The sequence below is a fragment of the Haliotis rufescens genome, unplaced genomic scaffold (assembly GCF_023055435.1).
Source record: "Haliotis rufescens isolate VD_foot unplaced genomic scaffold, xgHalRufe1.0.p SCAF_15, whole genome shotgun sequence".
In the NCBI taxonomy this organism is placed as follows: domain Eukaryota; kingdom Metazoa; phylum Mollusca; class Gastropoda; order Lepetellida; family Haliotidae; genus Haliotis; species Haliotis rufescens.
The window spans coordinates 30,231,578-30,251,607 of record NW_025963835.1 but is presented as its reverse complement, the minus strand read 5'-3'; the positions used below and the strand labels follow the sequence as shown (position 1 = coordinate 30,251,607).

Here is a 20,030-nt window from a genome sequence, read left to right as displayed (position 1 = left end):
CAATCATAGGTTTCTGGCATGCCCGAGCGACGCAACTCTGCCCAGCGAATCACGGCGCCTTAGACGACTGGACCACCCGTTCACCCTACACAACATATAAATTTCCTCATTCAAGATGATGTTTCTGTTACGAATTGTATGTGAGGAATTGAATCTATGGAGTATTTAACAGGGAGTATTCAACAGTCTGTAGATGGTATACGCGACATAGTAACAGTTGATTTAACCTTACAGTACACTGCGTCTTGGACGGGAGCTTTGACCAGTTTATAGATGATGTACGTGACACAGTTTGGTTTACCTGTACAGTACACTGCGTCTTGGACGGGAGCTTTGACCAGTCTATAGATGGTGTACGTGACACAGTTTGGTTTACCTGTACAGTACACTGCGTCTTGGACGGGAGCTTTGACCAGTTTATAGATGGTGTACGTGACACAGTTTGGTTTACCTGTACAGTACACTGCGTCTTGGACGGGAGCTTTGACCAGTTTATAGATGGTGTACGTGACACAGTTTGGTTTACCTGTACAGTACACTGCGTCTTGGACGGGAGCCTTGACCAATCTATAGTTGGTGTACGTGACACAGTTTGGTTTACCTGTACAGTACACTGCGTCTTGGACGGGAGCTTTGACCAGTCTATTGATGGTGTACGTGACACAGTTAGGTTTACCTGTACAGTACACTGCGTCTTGGACGGGAGCTTTGACCAGTCTATAGATGGTGTACGTGACACAGTTGGGTTTACCTGTACAGTACACTGCGTCTTGGACGGGAGCTTTGACCAGTCTATAGATGGTGTACGTGACACAGTTAGGTTTACCTGTACAGTACACTGCGTCTTGGACGGGAGCTTTGACCAGTCTATAGATGGTGTACGTGACACAGTTGGGTTTACCTGTACAGTACACTGCGTCTTGGACGGGAGCCTTGACCAGTTTATAGATGGTGTACGTGACACAGTTTGGTTTACCTGTACAGTACACTGCGTCTTGGACGGGAGCCTTGACCAGTTTATAGATGATGTAGGTGACACAGTTGGTAGCCTTGACAATCCAGGTCTGGGAACAGTCTGAGTCCCTTGTCTGGACACACACCTCAACACTCCCACTTTCCCCTTTCTTAGGAGGAATTCCTTTAAAATTAATCAATATACCAGGTTAAACTAAGCGAAACTGAGTACATACAAGATATTTAGCTCACCTTACATAGCCTATTTGAAACCTAGAATTACGGATTAGGCTGTATGCTATGGAATACTGTAAGGGACATTCTCGCGATCTCGCATTCTCGCGATCTCGACCTTTGGAAACGAGGTAAATATGCCCAAAACACGAGAATGCGAGATCGCGAGAACGCGAGATTTGGCCAAAATTTCGCGTTCTCGCGATCTCGCATTCTCGTGTTTTTGGTACATAGCACTTTTTGTCAAATGTCGACAACGCGAGAATGCGACATTTGGACATGATGCAAAATCTCGCAATCTCGCAATCTCGACTTGTCAAATTAGGCCACAAAATAACGAAATCGCGAGAACGCGAGAATGCGACATTTCATTTTCTCGCGATCTCGCGTTCTCGTGTTCTCGCGTTTTAGACGCTGTCCGTGCGCATGCGTAATATCATAAGGTCAAGCGCATGCGCACGTTAGTAGTCCTTTGGCCATGCTTCTTTCATGCTCTTCATTCTCCAAGTAGTATTTAGCAAACTTATGACTTGAGCTTGAAAATGCTATGTAATTTACATACACAAAGTCTGAGTCATCTCCCGTTGTTACAGTTTCCTATGTACTTTTTAATAAAACCCTAAACATGCTCAATGTAATTTAATAAAAAAAATTGTGTCTATGAATGTCCAATGATGGTGAAAACATAAATGTGTCCGAAAGCTGGAAACAAAACTATTACCGTCAGTGAGTGAGTGAGTAATATTGCTTAAAGCCGCATCAGCAGTATTGCAGTTATTCGCGGCTACACTGTCAGTTACAGAAATAATCACAAGCCAGTGAGTTTCTCAATGAGGCAATTTTATACACGGCTAGAATATTCATTAAAATAAAATTCTCACAGACCAATTTGTAGCATTCGGATAAAATGATATTGTCCGATGTTGTTTTTTTGTTTGTTTTTTATACGATACCATATTCGCTACTTTAATTAATAGATTTTCATCCGCTCCCGCCTGACAACAAAACATCCTGCCTTACATTATTCTAATGCCCTCAAATTCCTAGAAATAGAAGTATCGTTAATATGAGTGTTCCTACTTTCTTTACCTGATAAAATACTCCGTACACGTAGCCCTACTGAGCACACATGATGCATGCGAATCGCATCCGCCGACAGCAATTGTACACATATGCCTAAAGTAGGTCGATAAGAACAAATTAAAAACGTTAAAAATAAAATGCCTCCTGTCTCCCATGTTTTTAAAAAATCAATCAAACTGTAACTATTAATTTATTGCGGCCTTAACATTCAAATGACAGGCATGCTTATACTGGAAAAGTACCCCCAATATCCAGCCTGGGGGACCAGCATGACTCTGAATAAGTGAGTGAGTTTGGCTTAACACTGCTTTGAACAGTGTGTATATTTTAGTTATATCCCGGCTTGTCGGTTTAAAGGGGCACTAATCTTCTTCTCGGCTGTCTAACACTGCCAGCTGGGGCTCACCATCTGCCGATTTGCTCACTGACGCAACTGAGCGTGACAAGAGACTGGACTACCTTGTTCAAGAACACTGATTGGTTACCTGTAATCTCTGAATCTCAGACAAAGGGCGCATGTTAATTAATTTCTTTAGCCTAAACAAACGGACAAAAAGAACGATGGAAGCTCATCGGCTGTCGTTATTTGGAAATACCCCAGATGGTTATAAACTGAGGGCCAAAAGAAACGTTACCAACATTAACTGATTTGCCACTTTGAAACAAAGATGCCAACCTGTTCAAAAACAGTAAAGAACACATTTCACGAATACAGCCTTCATGTTCTCTGTCGTTCTTTGCACGTGCTTTGCGGATTTTGGGAATTATTGGTGTTTTTCAGCAATTTTTTAAAACAATCTTCCCCAAATTATCGTGCAATTTCCGGGTATAAATTACGCAGGGATCTGTTCCCTATCAATGGTTGCGATGATTAACACCAACGAACATGCCAAGACTGACCGCTGTCCAGAAGGAGAGAGCCATAGGTATGCTGCAGATGGGAGCGACACAGAGAGCGGTTGCCATTAACATGAACTGCTCCAAGATGACCATTACCAGACTGGTCTCACGTCTCCGACAGACTGGCAGAACCGCAGACAGACCACGGAGTGGCAGACCAAAGGTCACGACCCCGCAGGATGACCGCTTTTTACGGGTACGTCATCTGAGGAACAGATTTCTTACTGTGACGTCATCAGATGCCAACAGCTAAGGACATCCGGCCAGCAGACAAACAGTGACCAGACGACTACGACATTATGGTCTCCGGGCTTATCGCCCTTTCAAAGGCATGACCTTGACCCGTCAACATCGACGTGCCAGATTGACGTGGTGCAGACAACTCAGCGATGGCAGCAAAGGGAATGGCGGCGAGTGCTGTTTAGTGACGAGAGCAGGTTCCAACTCTTCAAACCTGATGGGCGGACGCGAGTGTATCGACGACGTGGTGAACGTACGGCTCCTTGTTGTGTCCAGGAGGTGGAACCTTTAGGGGGCGGAAGTGTGATGGTCTGGGGCGACATTTGCGGAGACGAGAAGACGGAACTTGTCATCATCGAAGGCAATCTGACAGCACAACGCTACATTGACAATATCTTACGGCCAGTGGTTCTTCCTTTCACCCAGCGTCAACAACGGACGGTGTTCCAACAAGATAACGCCACACCCCATAAAGCCCGTATTACTAGAGACTTCCTCAACGCCAACAAACGTGACTGTCCTGCCGTGGCCAGCTCGAACACCAGATCTGTCACCCACAGAACATCTCTGGGACCAGCTGGGGCGTCGTCTTCGGAAACGTCAACATCCTCCCTTCACGAGACAAGCGTTGATCGTTGCCCTCCGTGAGGAATGGCATCGTAAACCTGCAGTCGATGTGAGGACGCTTGTCTACTCAGTGCGCCGCCGCATTCGAAGATGCATTGCCGCTCATTAAGGTCATATCCCGTATTGAACGGTCTGGGCCGTCGTCACATTAAAGTTGTAACCAATGTTGTTGATCGAATACTGGACGAATGACCCCTTGTCAAGAAATATCCCTGTTGGAGTTCAAGGACTTTGTTGTTGAATTAGTAAATTCGCATTTTACTGTTCTGAATTATATATTTCTACAATACAATTGTTATTGCTGCTTCAATTTGTTTTGGTCATATTTTATCCTAGAAATATCGTTGGTAACGTTTCTTTTGGCCGTCAGTTTATTTTTATAGTATCCGAGCAGTGAAAGTATTTTCGGATTTTGGATTGCGCGGATAATACGATTGCTATCTCTTGTTGTCATCCACGTTTTGGGGCATAACCCTACACCTGTGTCTTTGTTGCCATTCACTAGAAGCTCAGTTAATGAACCTATTACAGGTATAGTTAGTAGTAGCACTACTCAGATTACCTGACAACGGTTCCCATTTGGCATGTCTTGTGTCTGGGGCAATTATTTCATCTGAATCCAGGTTTGAATTGAGGTGAAATGTATGTTATGTAATATTCACGTGGCAGCCCAGCAAGAGGAGTGATCAGTTCATTTACTTTTTTGTACACGGATCATTCCTAGCCATCAAAAGTTCCACAGAAAATACGTTCATTGATTAATCACTGTTATCTTGCACAGTGGATTTGTAAGTGTTTACATGTGTAGGTTTACTAAAGCAGACAGAATACACTCATATCATGGCGTGAAGTGCCGATGTAAAAACAACATACTTGGTTCAAAGGATTAGCCGATAATACGTTTATTGATTGTTCATTGCTTTCTAACTCCATGGATATTTTTAAAGCACCATGGACATCATGAACATAATTGTCACACGTGCTATCTTAGCTGACCGATGAGACTTGCCACCTTTGTAAAAACATCTGAAAGAAACTTAGTGATCAGTTGCAAAACGAACACGGGTTATAATATCCAGAAACGCTCTATGTATATATTTTAACATTTGAATGTAACAGAGCCATGTGACGTCGAATAAGTTTATTTGTACAGCTGCAGACGTATGGGATATTGTTCCTGTATGTGAATATTCACGGATACATTCCTCGAACAAGGAAGCTGCCCAAATGTATACATAAAACTGCGGTGGGTCGTAATTATGATATTTGCATTTTGTTTTCATTCATTTGCTGTTGCATTGGATAGAATCAGTTTTGTTTCTCTTGTACCTGTAGGCGTGTATACATGTATATTACACTCAATGTGTAAAAAGTGATTCACTCAGGCAATTTATAAAATGTCTAAATATTTCAGTAATATAAAAAATTGACTGAATCCAAGTCCAGATTGACTAACAATTTTTAAGAGGTTCAAAAGGGCTTAAAAATAGACTATTTATCCTAGTATTAGAGTGAGTGAGTGTGTTTGTTTTTACCCTCCTTTTAGCACTATTTCAGCAATAACCACTAGGCTACCCGACCGCCCCGCTAGTATTAGAAGCCAAAACTATAGAAACGTACTTTGAATTTTGTTTTCTTTTAATCCTATCATTTTCAGTCACTGGGTGATGAAATTGACCGATTTTCAGTCAATTTGTAAAATAACTGAATATTTAGGCGTTGCAAAAATTGCCTTCGTGAAACTTTATACATTTTGGCTAAACAATATACCCACAATGAAATACTATCAATAAAAGCGATACATGCGCTTACGAATGGCGCAGCACAGGTCGCGAACTAGTCTTGATATCTGCTATATCATCCGGATACTCACGGGGGAGGTTGGGTGGGGGCGGGGAGGGGGGACAATAACTTAGGCAACAACCAGTCTCGGGGCATTTCTGTAGATCAGTGTCCTTTTAAAATGAGAGGAAACCTTCCATTGTTGGTTTCTGGCACATCCAAGGGACGCAACTCTACACAACGAATTGCGACAACTCAGACGACTGAGCCCCACGATGACTGTATAGGAAATCAGCACAAAAACACGAGAACGCGAGATCGCGACACTTGTCCAATGTCGCAATCTCGCGTTCTCGCGTTCTCGCGTTCTCGTGTTTTTGAAAATAGTTACATATAACTGTATAGGCAATTAGCGCGAGAACGCGAGAACGCGAGAACGCGACATTGGTCAAGTGTCGCGTTCTCGCGATCTCGTGTTTTTGTGCTAATTGCCTATTCAGTTATATGTAACTATTTTCAAAAACACGGGAACGCGAGATCGCGACACTTGACCAATGTCGCAATCTCGCGTTCTCGCGTTTTTGTGCTAATTGCCTATACAGTTATATGTTACTATTTTCAAAAACACGAGAACGCGAGATTGCGACATTGGTCAAGTGTCGCGATCTCGCGTTCTCGTGTTTTTGTGCTAAATGCCTATACAGTTATATGTAACTATTTTCAAAAACACGAGAACGCGAGAACGCGAGAACGCGAGAACGCGAGAACGCGAGATTGGTCAAGTGTCGCGATCTCGCGATCTCGCGTTCTCGTGTTTTTGTGCTAATAGCCTACACAGTTGTATGTAACTATTTTCAAAAACACGAGAACGCGAGAACGCGAGAACGCGAGATTGCGAGATTAGTCAATTCTCGCGATCTCGCGTTCTCGTGTTTTTGTGCTAATTGCCTATTCAGTTATATGTAACCATTTTCAAAAACACGAGAACGCGAGAACGCGAGATCGCGACACTTGACCAATGTCGCAATCTCGCGTTCTCGCGTTTTTGTGCTAATTGCCTATACAGTTATATGTAACTATTTTCAAATACACGAGAACGCGAGAACGCGAGATTGCGACATTAGACAAGTGTCGCGATCTCGCGTTCTCGTGTTTTTGTGCTTATAGCCTATACAGTTGTATGTAACTATTTTCAAAAACACGAGAACGCGAGAACGCGAGAACGCGAGAACGCGAGATTGGTCAAGTCTCGCGATCTCGCGATCTCGCGTTCTCGTGTTTTTGTGCTAATAGCCTATTCAGTTATATGTAACTATTTTCAAAAACACGAGAACGCGAGATCGCGACACTTGACCAATGTCGCAATCTCGCGTTCTCGCGTTCTCGCGTTTTTGTGCTAATTGCCTATACAGTTATATGTTACTATTTTCAAAAACACGAGAACGCGAGAACGCGAGATTGCGACATTGGTCAAGTGTCGCGATCTCGCGTTCTCGTGTTTTTGTGCTTAATGCCTATACAGTTATATGTAACTATTTTCAAAAACACGAGAACGCGAGATTGCGACATTGGTCAAGTGTCGCGATCTCGCGATCTCGCGTTCTCGTGTTTTTGTGCTAATTGCCTATAGAGTTATATGTAACTATTTTCAAAAACACGAGAACGCGAGAACGCGAGAACGCGAGATTGGTCAAGTGTCGCGATCTCGCGATCTCGCGTTCTCGTGTTTTTGTGCTAATAGCCTACACAGTTGTATGTAACTATTTTCAAAAACACGAGAACGCAGGAACGCGAGAACGCGAGATTGCGAGATTAGTCAATTCTCGCGATCTCGCGTTCTCGTGTTTTTGTGCTAATTGCCTATTCAGTTATATGTAACCATTTTCAAAAACACGAGAACGCGAGAACGCGAGATCGCGACACTTGACCAATGTCGCAATCTCGCGTTCTCGCGTTCTCGCGTTTTTGTGCTAATTGCCTATACAGTTATATGTAACTATTTTCAAATACACGAGAACGCGAGAACGCGAGATTGCGACATTGGACAAGTGTCGCGATCTCGCGTTCTCGTGTTTTTGTGCTTATAGCCTATACAGTTGTATGTAACTATTTTCAAAAACACGAGAACGCGAGAACGCGAGAACGCGAGAACGCGAGAACGCGAGATTGGTCAAGTGTCGCGATCTCGCGATCTCGCGTTCTCGTGTTTTTGTGCTAATAGCCTATACAGTTGTATGTAACTATTTTCAAAAACACGAGAACGCGAGAACGCGAGATTGCGAGATTGGTCAATTCTCGCGATCTCGCGTTCTCGTGTTTTTGTGCTCATTGCCTATACAGTTGTATGTAACTATTTTGTAAGGTAATTCGTCACGGTAAACTCGCGTGCAACGGCGTGAACTGAGGTGCGCACAAACCATTGTATCTAACATCTTTAAGACACTGCTTATTACTGTCTACAAACTCAAAAAGTTGGAAGAATGATGTTGGATGATGAATAAAATCTCACGCTCGTGTCTTTTGACATCAAAACGACGAAATAAACCACAAGGTTCATAGAAATTTCTGCTTTGCAAATTAATGCAGTTTATTTCAAAATGGCTGCTCAAAATCACGTGACTTTCGACAATGTCAGAATGCACATTTTCCAAGTCTTTTGATTATACAGAAATATATATGTAGACTGGTAACATAATAAAGTCAAGAACACGCTCCCTTTCTTGCCTGTGAACTGACTGAATTTGACAAATATTGTCTGACAACTAACAGTCAAATAACCAACATGGATGCCAAATGGTATTTTTCAGAAAGAGTTTGTTTGTTTGTTTGTTGTTAACGCCGCACTCAGCAATATTCCAGCTATATGACGGCGGTCTGACATCAAATATATAAACACTCATTTGGGTGGCCCAGTCGTCTAAGGCGCCGCGATTCTCTGTGCAGAGCTGCGTCAGTTGGGCACGCCCGAAACCTATGATTGTGGGTTCGAATCCCGGTTCGCCCTGATTATGTTTCTTGTTTCACCATACCCGTTCTCGTGGGCTTCATCGAAGAGGTAAACGTCTGAGACCTGCATCACTTCGGGCTTTCCTCTCATATTAAGCTGACACGCTGTGATATAACTGGAATACTGATAAAAGCAGTGTTAGACCCAACTCTCGCACTTACTCTATAGATGACTACGCGTTTAATCGCTAAGAACATCGAAGAACGAAGCGGGATGTATTATACGATTAATCATGACCTCATTTCTGATGATTCGATTGTGATCTTGTAACATTATAACGCAGTGAGTGACGACGTTAATTGTGAGAGGGAAGTGACCGTCAGTTTACTCTCCATGGATGTTGTGGCACTTTTATCGTAATGGCGGCTGCATGAAGACGATAAACATCCCAGTGTCACCCACAGGGTACGGGTAATTTACATGTTTGTCGTGTCTCGAAATATGAATTGTAAATAGTGTATCGTGCCAAATATATGGTGAGTTACTGAATACATACAGCAGTTTCAAGAAAGTGGTAATTGTATTTATAATGTTAAGTGTATTTTACAACATGGACCAGGTTTATATTGTATCTTATGAGTGATGTCGGGATCGAGTTATCGCCCTTGATGAATTGTTTGTTTATTATAGGGTTAAGATAATGATTTTGTATATCATTGATTATTAAGTTCATGTTCATGTACAGAATATAGACGTATGTTTATATGAACTGAATGATTGTATGAATATGTATGTGTATGAAACCTATGCAGTATTGTTTTTTATAATGTTATTGTTTTGTACATTAAAGGATGTCATTATCTACTCTGGCAATAAACACTCACACCCGTAGCCTATGTTTGAAATTGTATTTTCCTTCACAATCCCCGGTTACAATATGACAATCGGTTTTGGGAGAAAAGGTACGTGTAATCGACCTGAGGATTGTGTGAGCATATGCGGGAAATACCCGCCTTAAATAGGGGTAAATATTTTTAAACCTTGTACATTTTATCAACATCCTTAAAGAGGCTGTACATAATGTTGATATCTCATATATATAGAATACTAAACGAGCTCCCGTGTAATACCAATTTTATGAAACGAGTGAATAGTTCTGGTATCTGACGAGCGAAAGCGAGTCAGATACCATAACTATTCACGAGTTTCATAAAATTGGTTTTACACGGGAGCGAGTTTAGTATTTTATTTATTACTGGCCATTTATAACGTTTTTAGAATTATACTGTTGAATGTGAATAGGCTGACACCTACACGATCCACGGCATAATCCAACTGAGTTTAACACAGTAATACTTCAGTAATACTTCAAATACGTCAAAAGTTGAAACGTATGAATTTAATACCATCCAACGGTCCACCTTTAGAATTCAGGCGTCCGTTCCACAAAATTATCGTAGCGTTAAGGTTATCGCAACTCATATACTTTAACTTTGACCAACGACTGTCGTCGCGCTACCGTACGATCGCCTTGTACGGGGCCTTGTACCTCAAAGTTTACAATCACGTCACAATACCCGATGACGTAATTTGTGGAATTTTGTCGCAAGATCCTTCGGCGAAACAATGCCACGTGACGTCAACCTAGCAACAAGGTTGCTGGGGTCATCCAGTGTGCATAAGCTCCTCTCAGTGATCTATCATCTCCACAAGCAATGTCGTTGAATAAGCCAAGGGATGTTGAGAGCTTTCAATATTTGTTCGTGAAACGTGTTCCGAGAGTACATAAGCACGCGTTTTGGTATTACACAATGTGTAATACAGCTGTATGTTTATTAAACGGGTGATCTCTTCACGGGCAAGTAATAAAATCATTAAACGACTCGTGGTTGTTGTTTATTGTACAATAAAACACTAGCCCCTCATGGTTTATTCTCCCTGCAGTGTTTTATTGTACTCCCACTCGTCGTTTATTTCTTTAACAGTGGCCCGCTCATTTATGATAACATGCGGGCGGTTTAATGATAGTTTTATCCATTTTAACTATAAAATAATGTAAAGCGGGATGTTTTGTAGTCAGGTTGGAGCGGATGAAAATATGATAATTAATTTTGTATTTCAAACTGGTCTATGAGAATTTTGCCTTTCATGAATATGCTAGCCGTGTATAACATTGCCTCATGGAGAAACTCACTGGCCTGTGATTATTTCTGTAACTGTAGTACTGCTGGTGCGGCTTTAAGCAATATTACTCACTCACTCACTGACGGTAATAGTTTTGTTTCCAGCTTTCGGACACATTTATGTTTTCACCATCATTGGACATTCATGTACACAATTTCTTTTGTTAAAGTATATTGAGCATGTTGAGGGTTTTATCATAAAGAACATAGGAAACTGTAACAACGGGAGATGACTCAGACTTTGTGTATGTAAATTACATAGCATTTTCAAGCTCAAGTCATAAGTTTGCTAAATGCTACTTGGAGAATGAAGAACATGAAAGAAGCATGACCGAAGGACTACTAACGTGCGCATGGGCCTTGACCTTGTGATATTACGCATGCGCACGGACAGCGTCTAAAACGCGAGAACACGAGAACGCGAGATCGCGAGAAAATGAAATGTCGCATTCTCGCGTTCTCGCGATTTCGTTATTTTGTGGCCTAATTTGACAAGTCGAGATTGCGAGATTGCGAGATTTTGCATCATGTCCAAATGTCGCATTCTCGCGTTGTCGACTTTTGACAAAAAGTGCTATGTACCAAAAACACGAGAATGCGAGATCGCGAGAACGCGAGATTTTGGCCAAATCTCGCGTTCTCGCGATCTCGCATTCTCGTGTTTTGGGCATATTTACCTCGTTTCCAAAGGTCGAGATCGCGAGAATGCGAGATCGCGAGAATGTCCCTTACAGTATTCCATAGTATGCTCTTCGACACTTTTTCGGGATTTACACGATTCATTCACACGGGAAAGATATTCCGTAATTCTCTAAATGTTTTCTTCTGTACCGTGTTTTAAAGGTTGTCAGGTAGCGGAGTGTATTGACCCAGGCCGATTACCCTCCTGGGTACAATAAGTAAAAAACGCGTCACCCGTCGTAATATGATTGGAAGCTTTTATGAAGATGAAGTCACATCATTCTCACTCACTCATCGAAACACGAGCAAGACTCAGTACGAGCAAGACTCAGTACGAGTACACTGGTAACATGTGATGATTTTAAAATATCGGGTAGAAATTCAAAGAATGATACCATTAAATGGTTTAACCCAGATGTTTACCAGTTAAACAAATTAGAAAATAAGTTGAAGTTACTCTGTTGAAATTGTTTACTCGCATGGACAACGATTCACGGGTTTGTATACACTACGACCCTCAAGATATCCAGCGCAGATATCACATGGCTAATGCACATGATGCACCCGATGTCAAGAGATAAACACTGATGTTTGTGCAATGTACACCGAGTGGTCATTGCTCAGAACACTCGCTGTCCTCCACATGTCTACTGTAAACGTTTTGTAAGCTTTGCTGAGGCAATGAATGTTGTAACCTTGATCAAACAACTTTTTCAGCAAGAGTCGTATGACGTTCTTTGAAATCTTCGTAGAAAGAGAACGCGTGATGTGACCTACACACATGAAGATACCAAAAGCTGGAGCTGCTGGAATATTAAGGAAGAGAATATATTGATGTCAACTTCTTTATTATGCGGAATACAACGTTTCAGAGTATATGCTTACTCCTTTATCGGGTGAATGATGAAGGAGTAAGTATATACTCTGAAACGTTGTGTTCCTCGTAATAAGTAAGTTGACATCCATATATTCTCTTCCTTATGTGTATCACTTCTAAATGCCTTTCAAAGTGCTGGAATATTGCTCAACACAAAGGGAAAGTTGCTATTGGAAAGTTAAAGTCATACCTCTTGTCAAAAAGTTTTGTGGTGAGTTTTTTTGTCACTCTGAATATTTACGCGTAGATCTAAATATGAAACAGATGCAGCGGTGAGACTGGTGTCTTTCATTCCCAGTTCAGGGGTGTAAATCAGTGGACGGGAAATGGGTATTTGTCCATAATTGAACGATATCAGATCATCGGTTTTCCTGAAGCTTAAGTTAAACTTCTTGGCTAAATGCCTTTCTTTCGATTTTGCCAAAATGCCATCGATACATGATGAACATTTGGTAAAGGAACACTGTAAGTACTGGCTCTCTTCATAATAATGTAAGCAGGAAGAAGAGGGTAGTCCAATAACTTTTGTTTGTTTATTTGTTTGTTTAACGCCGCACTCAGCAATATTCCATATATATATATTCTCAGCTATATGAAGGCGATCAGTAAATAATCGAGTCTGGATCAGACAGTCCAGTGATTGACATCATGAACATCGATCCACGCAATTGGGATACGATGACGTGCATCAACCAAACCAGCGAGCCTGACCACTCGATCCCGTTAGTCGCCTTTTACGACAAGCATAGTCGCATGGGTTGGTGAAGACCTATTCTACCCAGGATCTTCACGGGTCAGTCCAATAACTACTGCCATGGAACAGTTACCAAACATGTCGTTAGATTACCGATCTCGGTTCTGTTTTTCATAATGCATATGCCACATTGTGAACACATGTTTTTCTTATCCGAAACTTAGTACTATTTTAGAAAGATGACTATATGGAAGTACTGAAAAATATTATAAGCGGTGCTTAACATTTCCTTGGTGTTTGGTTGCCTCACCTCTCATCCAGACTGGAAACACGCCGCCGCAGAAGCCCAAGCCTGGGGGCTGCGTCCACAGCGCCACGCCGACTGCACCGTACCAGACGTTGTCGGCGTTGCTGAGGAAGTAGTCCGGTACGACAGCTTCCCCCTGGTCTAGCGGGTAGTCCCAGCGTCTCCTGATGCCATCGGGGAAGGGGGTGTAGGAACTGCACTCCTGGGGGACACCTGAGAGTAATATACTGATGAGATGCTTCTGCCGCTTAAAAAAGATCTTCAAAAGTTTTGTGTTTGTGGAGATATAAACGAAAACACTAGCGCGGATTTACACAGTGTGGACGCCGGTGTTTACGTTCGGGACATTTTGTTAAATAATATTGAAATCAAACAAAAAATATTTTATAAAAACAACTGCTTATTAACAAACAACAAACTGTAGACAGCAACACGAATGTCAATGACATCGTTCAGTGCAATAATTCAACAAAGGCCACGCCCATTCTATTTTTAGCCTATCAGGAAACAGTAGTCAGTTGGTGGGCGTGGCCTAATTGTTATTGCATGGTTAGCGAATAAAATACTACAAAATCTCTAGCAAATTTATCCATTCAGTTATAAGGATCGATTATTACAACTGCAACAACTATCAAGTTCAGACAAACAGACTTTTCAATACAGGCGCTAACTAATATCTTTATCAAGCAGGTGACCAACAAGTGGGTCGAATAAAAGAAAGAAAATAGACGTTCAAATCCACAAGTAAACTCTTTTTGATATCGTTTATAATATGTCACTTAAAGAAATCAGAAATTCTTCGTCAGTCATTCAGTGTAATGTACAATTACATTAACTTCCCATTGATTGTCTTAAGTCCAATTTTCACTACACGTGGTTTTGAGAGTCATGGACTGGATGCTAAGATCATCTCAGCTGACTGGTCCATCTTACAGAGCTGCTATAAATAGATTAAGAAATGGATGACTCACAATTTTCTGAAACTAAACGAGTCCCAAACAGAGTTCTTAACCATCGGCGCGAGGAGCAAACTAGAATTAATAAGTAAGTCTGCAAACGCAGTCCTCCTTTATTGGAAGCTGAGAAATCAACCAAACACCAGAAGCCACAAACCCTGAAGTGATATTAGATGAACATAGGGTATGATCAACCAGGTTACCAATATTGTAAATGTGCGTCAACCTTTCTAAATGTCAGCTGGAATGATCCAGAACATCGCTGCAATGTCAGATCCAGAACACTGTTGCAAAAATAGTCACAAGAAGCACAAAATTGGATCGTGTCACACCAGTCCTCATGAAGCGTCAGTGGTTACAAATATCCTCAAAAAACCTTCATAACCCTAAGTCTAGCTTACAAGTGTTTCCGCTCGGACGCGCAGTCTTACTCGTCTGAATCTTTTGGAGGTACACAGACCACTACGCTGATCAAGATCTAAAACTCCTCAACATTTCAAGAGAAATATCGAAAATCTGGTCCAGACTCCATTATTTACAGACCGCCGTCAAATAGTTGGGATATTGCTGAGTCCGGCGTTAAACAAAAAAAAAACAACGTTATAGAATTTAGGCTCTTACCTCCTATACAAACGGAAAAAGTACCTGTGCTCCATAGTGTAGTACTTCTACATTGCTGTATGTAGGATCTTACCTCCCACCTTGTCATCCTCCTTCTTCTTGTCCTCGTCGTCAAGGTAATCCGGGAACAACTCTTTAAATAGAATAGGAAGACACCGAGAAGAGATGGAGGGTGATATTTGTGGATGTTCATGGAAAATAACAAACTCGCAAACTGATATGGCCACACTACCACCTTGGTAACTGGATCACGTGCTTCAGGAGATGTTACAGAGTCCTTTTTTCTTGGTCGACGTGGGACTCAATTTAACATTTGATACTTCAACAATTGTACTCACACCCAGACACGCTGTCCTGTATAACCACGTTAATACATGTACAACAGTAATATCTAACACATAAATAAAAAAGGAAGTACCGTATTCGATATAATAAGCGCCCAGGGCGCTCTCAAAATAAGAAATAGGGTCGTCTTATTAGAATAAAATGTTGGTGAATAAAATCAGAGTTGAAAGATCGTAAATTTCGTGGTTTATGCTGACAGCCTGAAATGATAGAAAAAAAGTCTGTGTGTATTATACACGACAGATATATTTTTCCAGAATTAAATTGTCCATAACAAAGGGTGCATATAACACACGAGTGCGTATTATACACGAATAAATAAGTCTTGTGTACATTGATCAATCGGAAGGAATTGGAATTGTTCACTAGCCAATATATCCACAAATATCGCCGTGGGCGCTTATTAGAGCGGGGCGCTTATTACGTCGAATACGGTATGCTCAATCCGTTGTCTGGCACCTACCTGGAAATTCCTCATAACAATCCACGGAGTAATCAACCTGTTGGCAGCAGTCGAATGACACTCTCTCTACCAGCATACCGGTCAGAAAACCATCTGCACATACCCTCTCCTCACATCCCTCCTCCCTTAACGGCACGTTGGTTGTACACGGTGCTACAAGAACGTTGTATATGATGTTTCTTAAATATACTCACCGTCAAAAGAAACGCGAACCATAGAAACATATAGTTGTTGTTGTTTGTTGTTTATCGTCGCACTCAGCAGTATTCCAGCTATATGACGGCGGTCTGTAAATAATCGAGTCTGGACCAGACAATCCAGTGATCGATCCACTCGATAGGGACTCGATGACATGCTTCAACCATGTCAGCGAGTCTGACCACCCCATCCCGTTAGTCGCCTTTTACGACAAGCATAGTCGCCTTTTAGAGCAAGCATGGGTTGCTGAAGACGAGAAACATATAGAGATGTATTTACGTTTAGAAGAGATGTTCCAATGTGTACTACTTAATGACAAAACTTACAATCAGTCAAGTGCACGTGTTACCACAGCGTCTTTATTCTTATCACGACATGCTGCACGGGATTTCCAAACTTTAGACACTAATCCTGCACGAGACAAATGCTGCATCTCGAGTCATGGATCTATGATGTGTGATGGGTCCATGAGCGTCGGTTCACCTAACATACCAGTACATACAACTCACTCTTGGTCTTGTTCTGATCCTCTTCATCGCCTTGATGAAAATCAATTCCAAGTCTTGCTGGAAGATTTAAATGTAAATTAGATATATAAATGGCATATGACACTCAATATGAGATAACTCATCATAATGTGGATTTATGTTGCCGAATTGGCGTAAAGTATAGATTCGCTCAAATAGTATGTAGCATAATAAGTTTGTTTAAAGCGTTTCCTCGTCACACCTAAAAGCCGGTTCTATTTAATAAAATTGGATATACTTTGAAATCTATTTGTACTCTCTTTCGCATTAATACAATGGAAATATTAGCAAAGCGGCACAAACTAAACTCACTCACTCAATCAATAACCCATCGTTTATCGAGTTGAAAACATTAAATTATTTAAATAATATAATTAATAGATAATCGGATAATCGATGAGGTAGCTTATGGTTAAAGCGTTTGTTCTCACGCCGAAGGCCCGGTGTTCCCACTCTGAAACAATGCTGATGTCTCCTTCCATGATATTGCTGGAATATTAAAGCCATACTCACTCACTCATTTAACTGCTGATCAATAATATTGTCTATTTCTTTCCTGAAATAAGAGACACAGATACGTTTGACGAAACTACATACGTTCTGCATTCGCCCAACTGAGCACAAGAAACTGCAGCAGGTACATTTTGTTCTCGTCTTGACAACTGAGAAACACTCTACCAAGTTCCCTTACGTACTTTTAGCTTGACAATAAACACAAACGTCGTACATGATCACCGCGTTATTGTCAGGTGTGCGACCTGCCATTTGCATCAACACGGCAAGGGCCGCATGCCACAATAGGCTTTGCTTGCTTTCGTTAGGACTCTCAAACAGGAATATGTCATACCAATGTTCTGATCTCAGGATTAGCATACGTGATGCCGCATATCAAATTGAAACTTAGGGTTGCCAAGTGCACGTCGTTAGGTGTTGTGAACATGCTGTTTGACCTGGCATCAAGTGTTGTTTGTAAAAGCAGTGACCTGATTACTTCTTACGGTATTTTCAATGCATAGCTATAGGATATGGCTCAATTATTCTACCGCTGGCGTGTCTGAGAATGAAAGTGGTAGGGGCTGTTTGTGTCGGATAGGGTCAACGTCTATTTTTATGTGTATTTGCCTCTTTTGTTCCTTTTTGAAACGGTCTGTAGCTCAGGAAGTGATGCATGAGTGAAAATGACTGTGACCTGTTTCACCTGTGATAGGAGATAAACTTGTCCATACCGAAACAACGAAACACAATGGGAAAAAACATGTGAAATAAAACCATAACATAATGAAAGTCACTGCTTTATCATATGTATAATAAACCACAGAAGAAAAATATAACAATAGTTTGAGTAATTCTTTAACAGGGAATCAATTAACCACAGGTAAATCATAAAAAAATATTGAAATCTCCAACAGTGGTGCACCGATCTCTGCACCCTGAATGCACACACTTACAGTATGTTGCACCCTTAATGTACGTCTCACGGTGAGACGGTAACGGTAACCTCCACGGAACACCTGCTGGCCGCCTGTCTGAGATGTAAGATACTCTGCTCGCTGAATACTTGCAATGATGTGATCTAAGGAAGATAATATATGGATGTCAACTTCTTTATTATGAGGAACACAACGTTTCGGAGTATATGTTTACTCCACCTGATGAAGGAGTGAGCATAAACTCCGAAACGTTGTGTTCCTCATAATAAAGAAGTTGACATCTATATATTCTCGTCCTTATGTGTATCACTTCTAGATGCCTTTCAAAGACATGATGTGATCTTGTTTAATACTTTCCAATGTGATGGGATTTAAATAAAGGAAGTGATATACATTGACACATTTTAGTCAGTCTAATGTTAACCGCACTGATCTCTGAACGAAAATAGAGTTTACAGCCAAATGTATTAATAGTGAGTGAGTTTGGTTTAACGCCACTTTTCACAGTATTACAGTTATATCGCGGCGTGTCAGCTTAATGTGGGAGATAAGCCCGAGGTGATGCAGGTCTTAGACGTTTACCACTTCGGTGAAACCCACGAGCACGGGTATGGTGCTGACAAACCTAGAAACATAATCGGGGCGAACCGGGATTCGAACCCATAGTCATTGGTTTCTGGCGTGCCCAAGGGACGCAACTCTCGAAAAGCGAATCGCGGCGCCTGTGACGACTGGGCCATCCGTGCCTCCTATGTATAAATATCTCTGCTTAGCTTAAGAACTGGCTTGTTTGAACATCAATGGATTTAAAACGTAAATTGCACTGGTCTTTATTAAAAATTGATGTGATTGGTTCTAAATTATGTTGTTGTTGTTGTTTATACAATAAGGAGTATTTAATTCATTTAGTTGGTTTGGTTTGTTGTCTTGCGCCGCACTCAGCAATATTCCAGCTATATGACGGTGGTCTGTAAATAATCGAGTCTGGACCTGACAATCCAGTGACTGATGTCATGAGCATCAATCCACGCAATTGGGATCGATGACATGATTCAACTAAGTCAGCGAGCCTGACCACCCGATCATGTTAGTCGCCTCTTACGACATACATAGTATAAAGCAATGTCATTCAAAGAATAGGAATTACACAATAGGCATAGGTGAGTTATTTTGAGCATGTGTTTATGATGTTTTATGTTTTCATGTTTTATTAAGCATGTCTTAGTCGCCTCTTACGACAAGCATAGTCGCCTTTTACGGCAAGCATGGGTTGCTGAAGACATATTGTAATCCAAATCTTCAAGGGGTTAGTGCATCTACTGGTTTTTTTTCAGTTACTAACATTAGTGGTTCAGTCGCTCTATATTCAGTTTCCTACATTGATATCTGTAGGCAAATTTGAATGTAGGCACAATGGGATGTAGGCACAATGGGATCGAACCGGCACCGCTGGCCCTGTAGTCTGACGCGCCGCAAGTCTCTGTCTAGAGTTACGTCCCTTGGTCGTGCCAGAAACCTTTCGTGGTTGGTTCGAGACCCGATTCGCCAACTTAAGGTTTGTCAGCACCATGTTGTAGGATTCACCATGGTGGTAAACGTCTGGAGACTCGTGACTTCGGGCTTTCCTTCCACCTCAATCTGACTCGCCGTCATATAACTGAAATATTGTTCAAAGTGGAATTCACTCGCTTACTAACTCACTCTTTCAGGCACTGACATTCTTTTTTTCTGCACATGTCCATGCTAAAGAATAATGTTCACAAAGATTTCCAGTCAGTACATGCAGTTTTTGTCAGCGCCATTATACAGTTATACATGCATACTAGATACATTGGAGTGAGTTTATGCTTTACGTCACATCGGCAATATTTCAGCCATATCGTGACTAGATACATTAGAAATAAAACTAGTGACTAATAGGCAATCTCGCGGTGTTTGGAATAAAGGAAATAATGCCTAGTATTGGGCGGAAAAGGCAAAA

The 20,030-nt window shown here is 41.4% G+C and overlaps 1 protein-coding gene across 1 annotated transcript in view; it reads right to left on the bottom strand.

Moving 5' to 3' along the window:
- Window positions 1-17,340, bottom strand: part of LOC124131921 — a 40,088-nt gene extending 22,748 nt beyond the window's left edge. Inside the window, exons 1-6 of the mRNA XM_048395877.1 lie at window positions 17,217-17,340; window positions 16,602-16,658; window positions 15,895-16,047; window positions 15,160-15,219; window positions 13,513-13,722; window positions 302-1,138 (exon numbers count right to left, since the gene is read on the bottom strand). Coding sequence (XP_048251834.1) covers window positions 302-1,138; window positions 13,513-13,722; window positions 15,160-15,219; window positions 15,895-16,047; window positions 16,602-16,658; window positions 17,217-17,262 — 1,363 coding nt within the window. The 5' untranslated portion in view covers window positions 17,263-17,340. The remainder of the gene's footprint in view (window positions 1-301; window positions 1,139-13,512; window positions 13,723-15,159; window positions 15,220-15,894; window positions 16,048-16,601; window positions 16,659-17,216) is intronic.
- Between the last annotated feature and the right edge of the window lie 2,690 nt (window positions 17,341-20,030).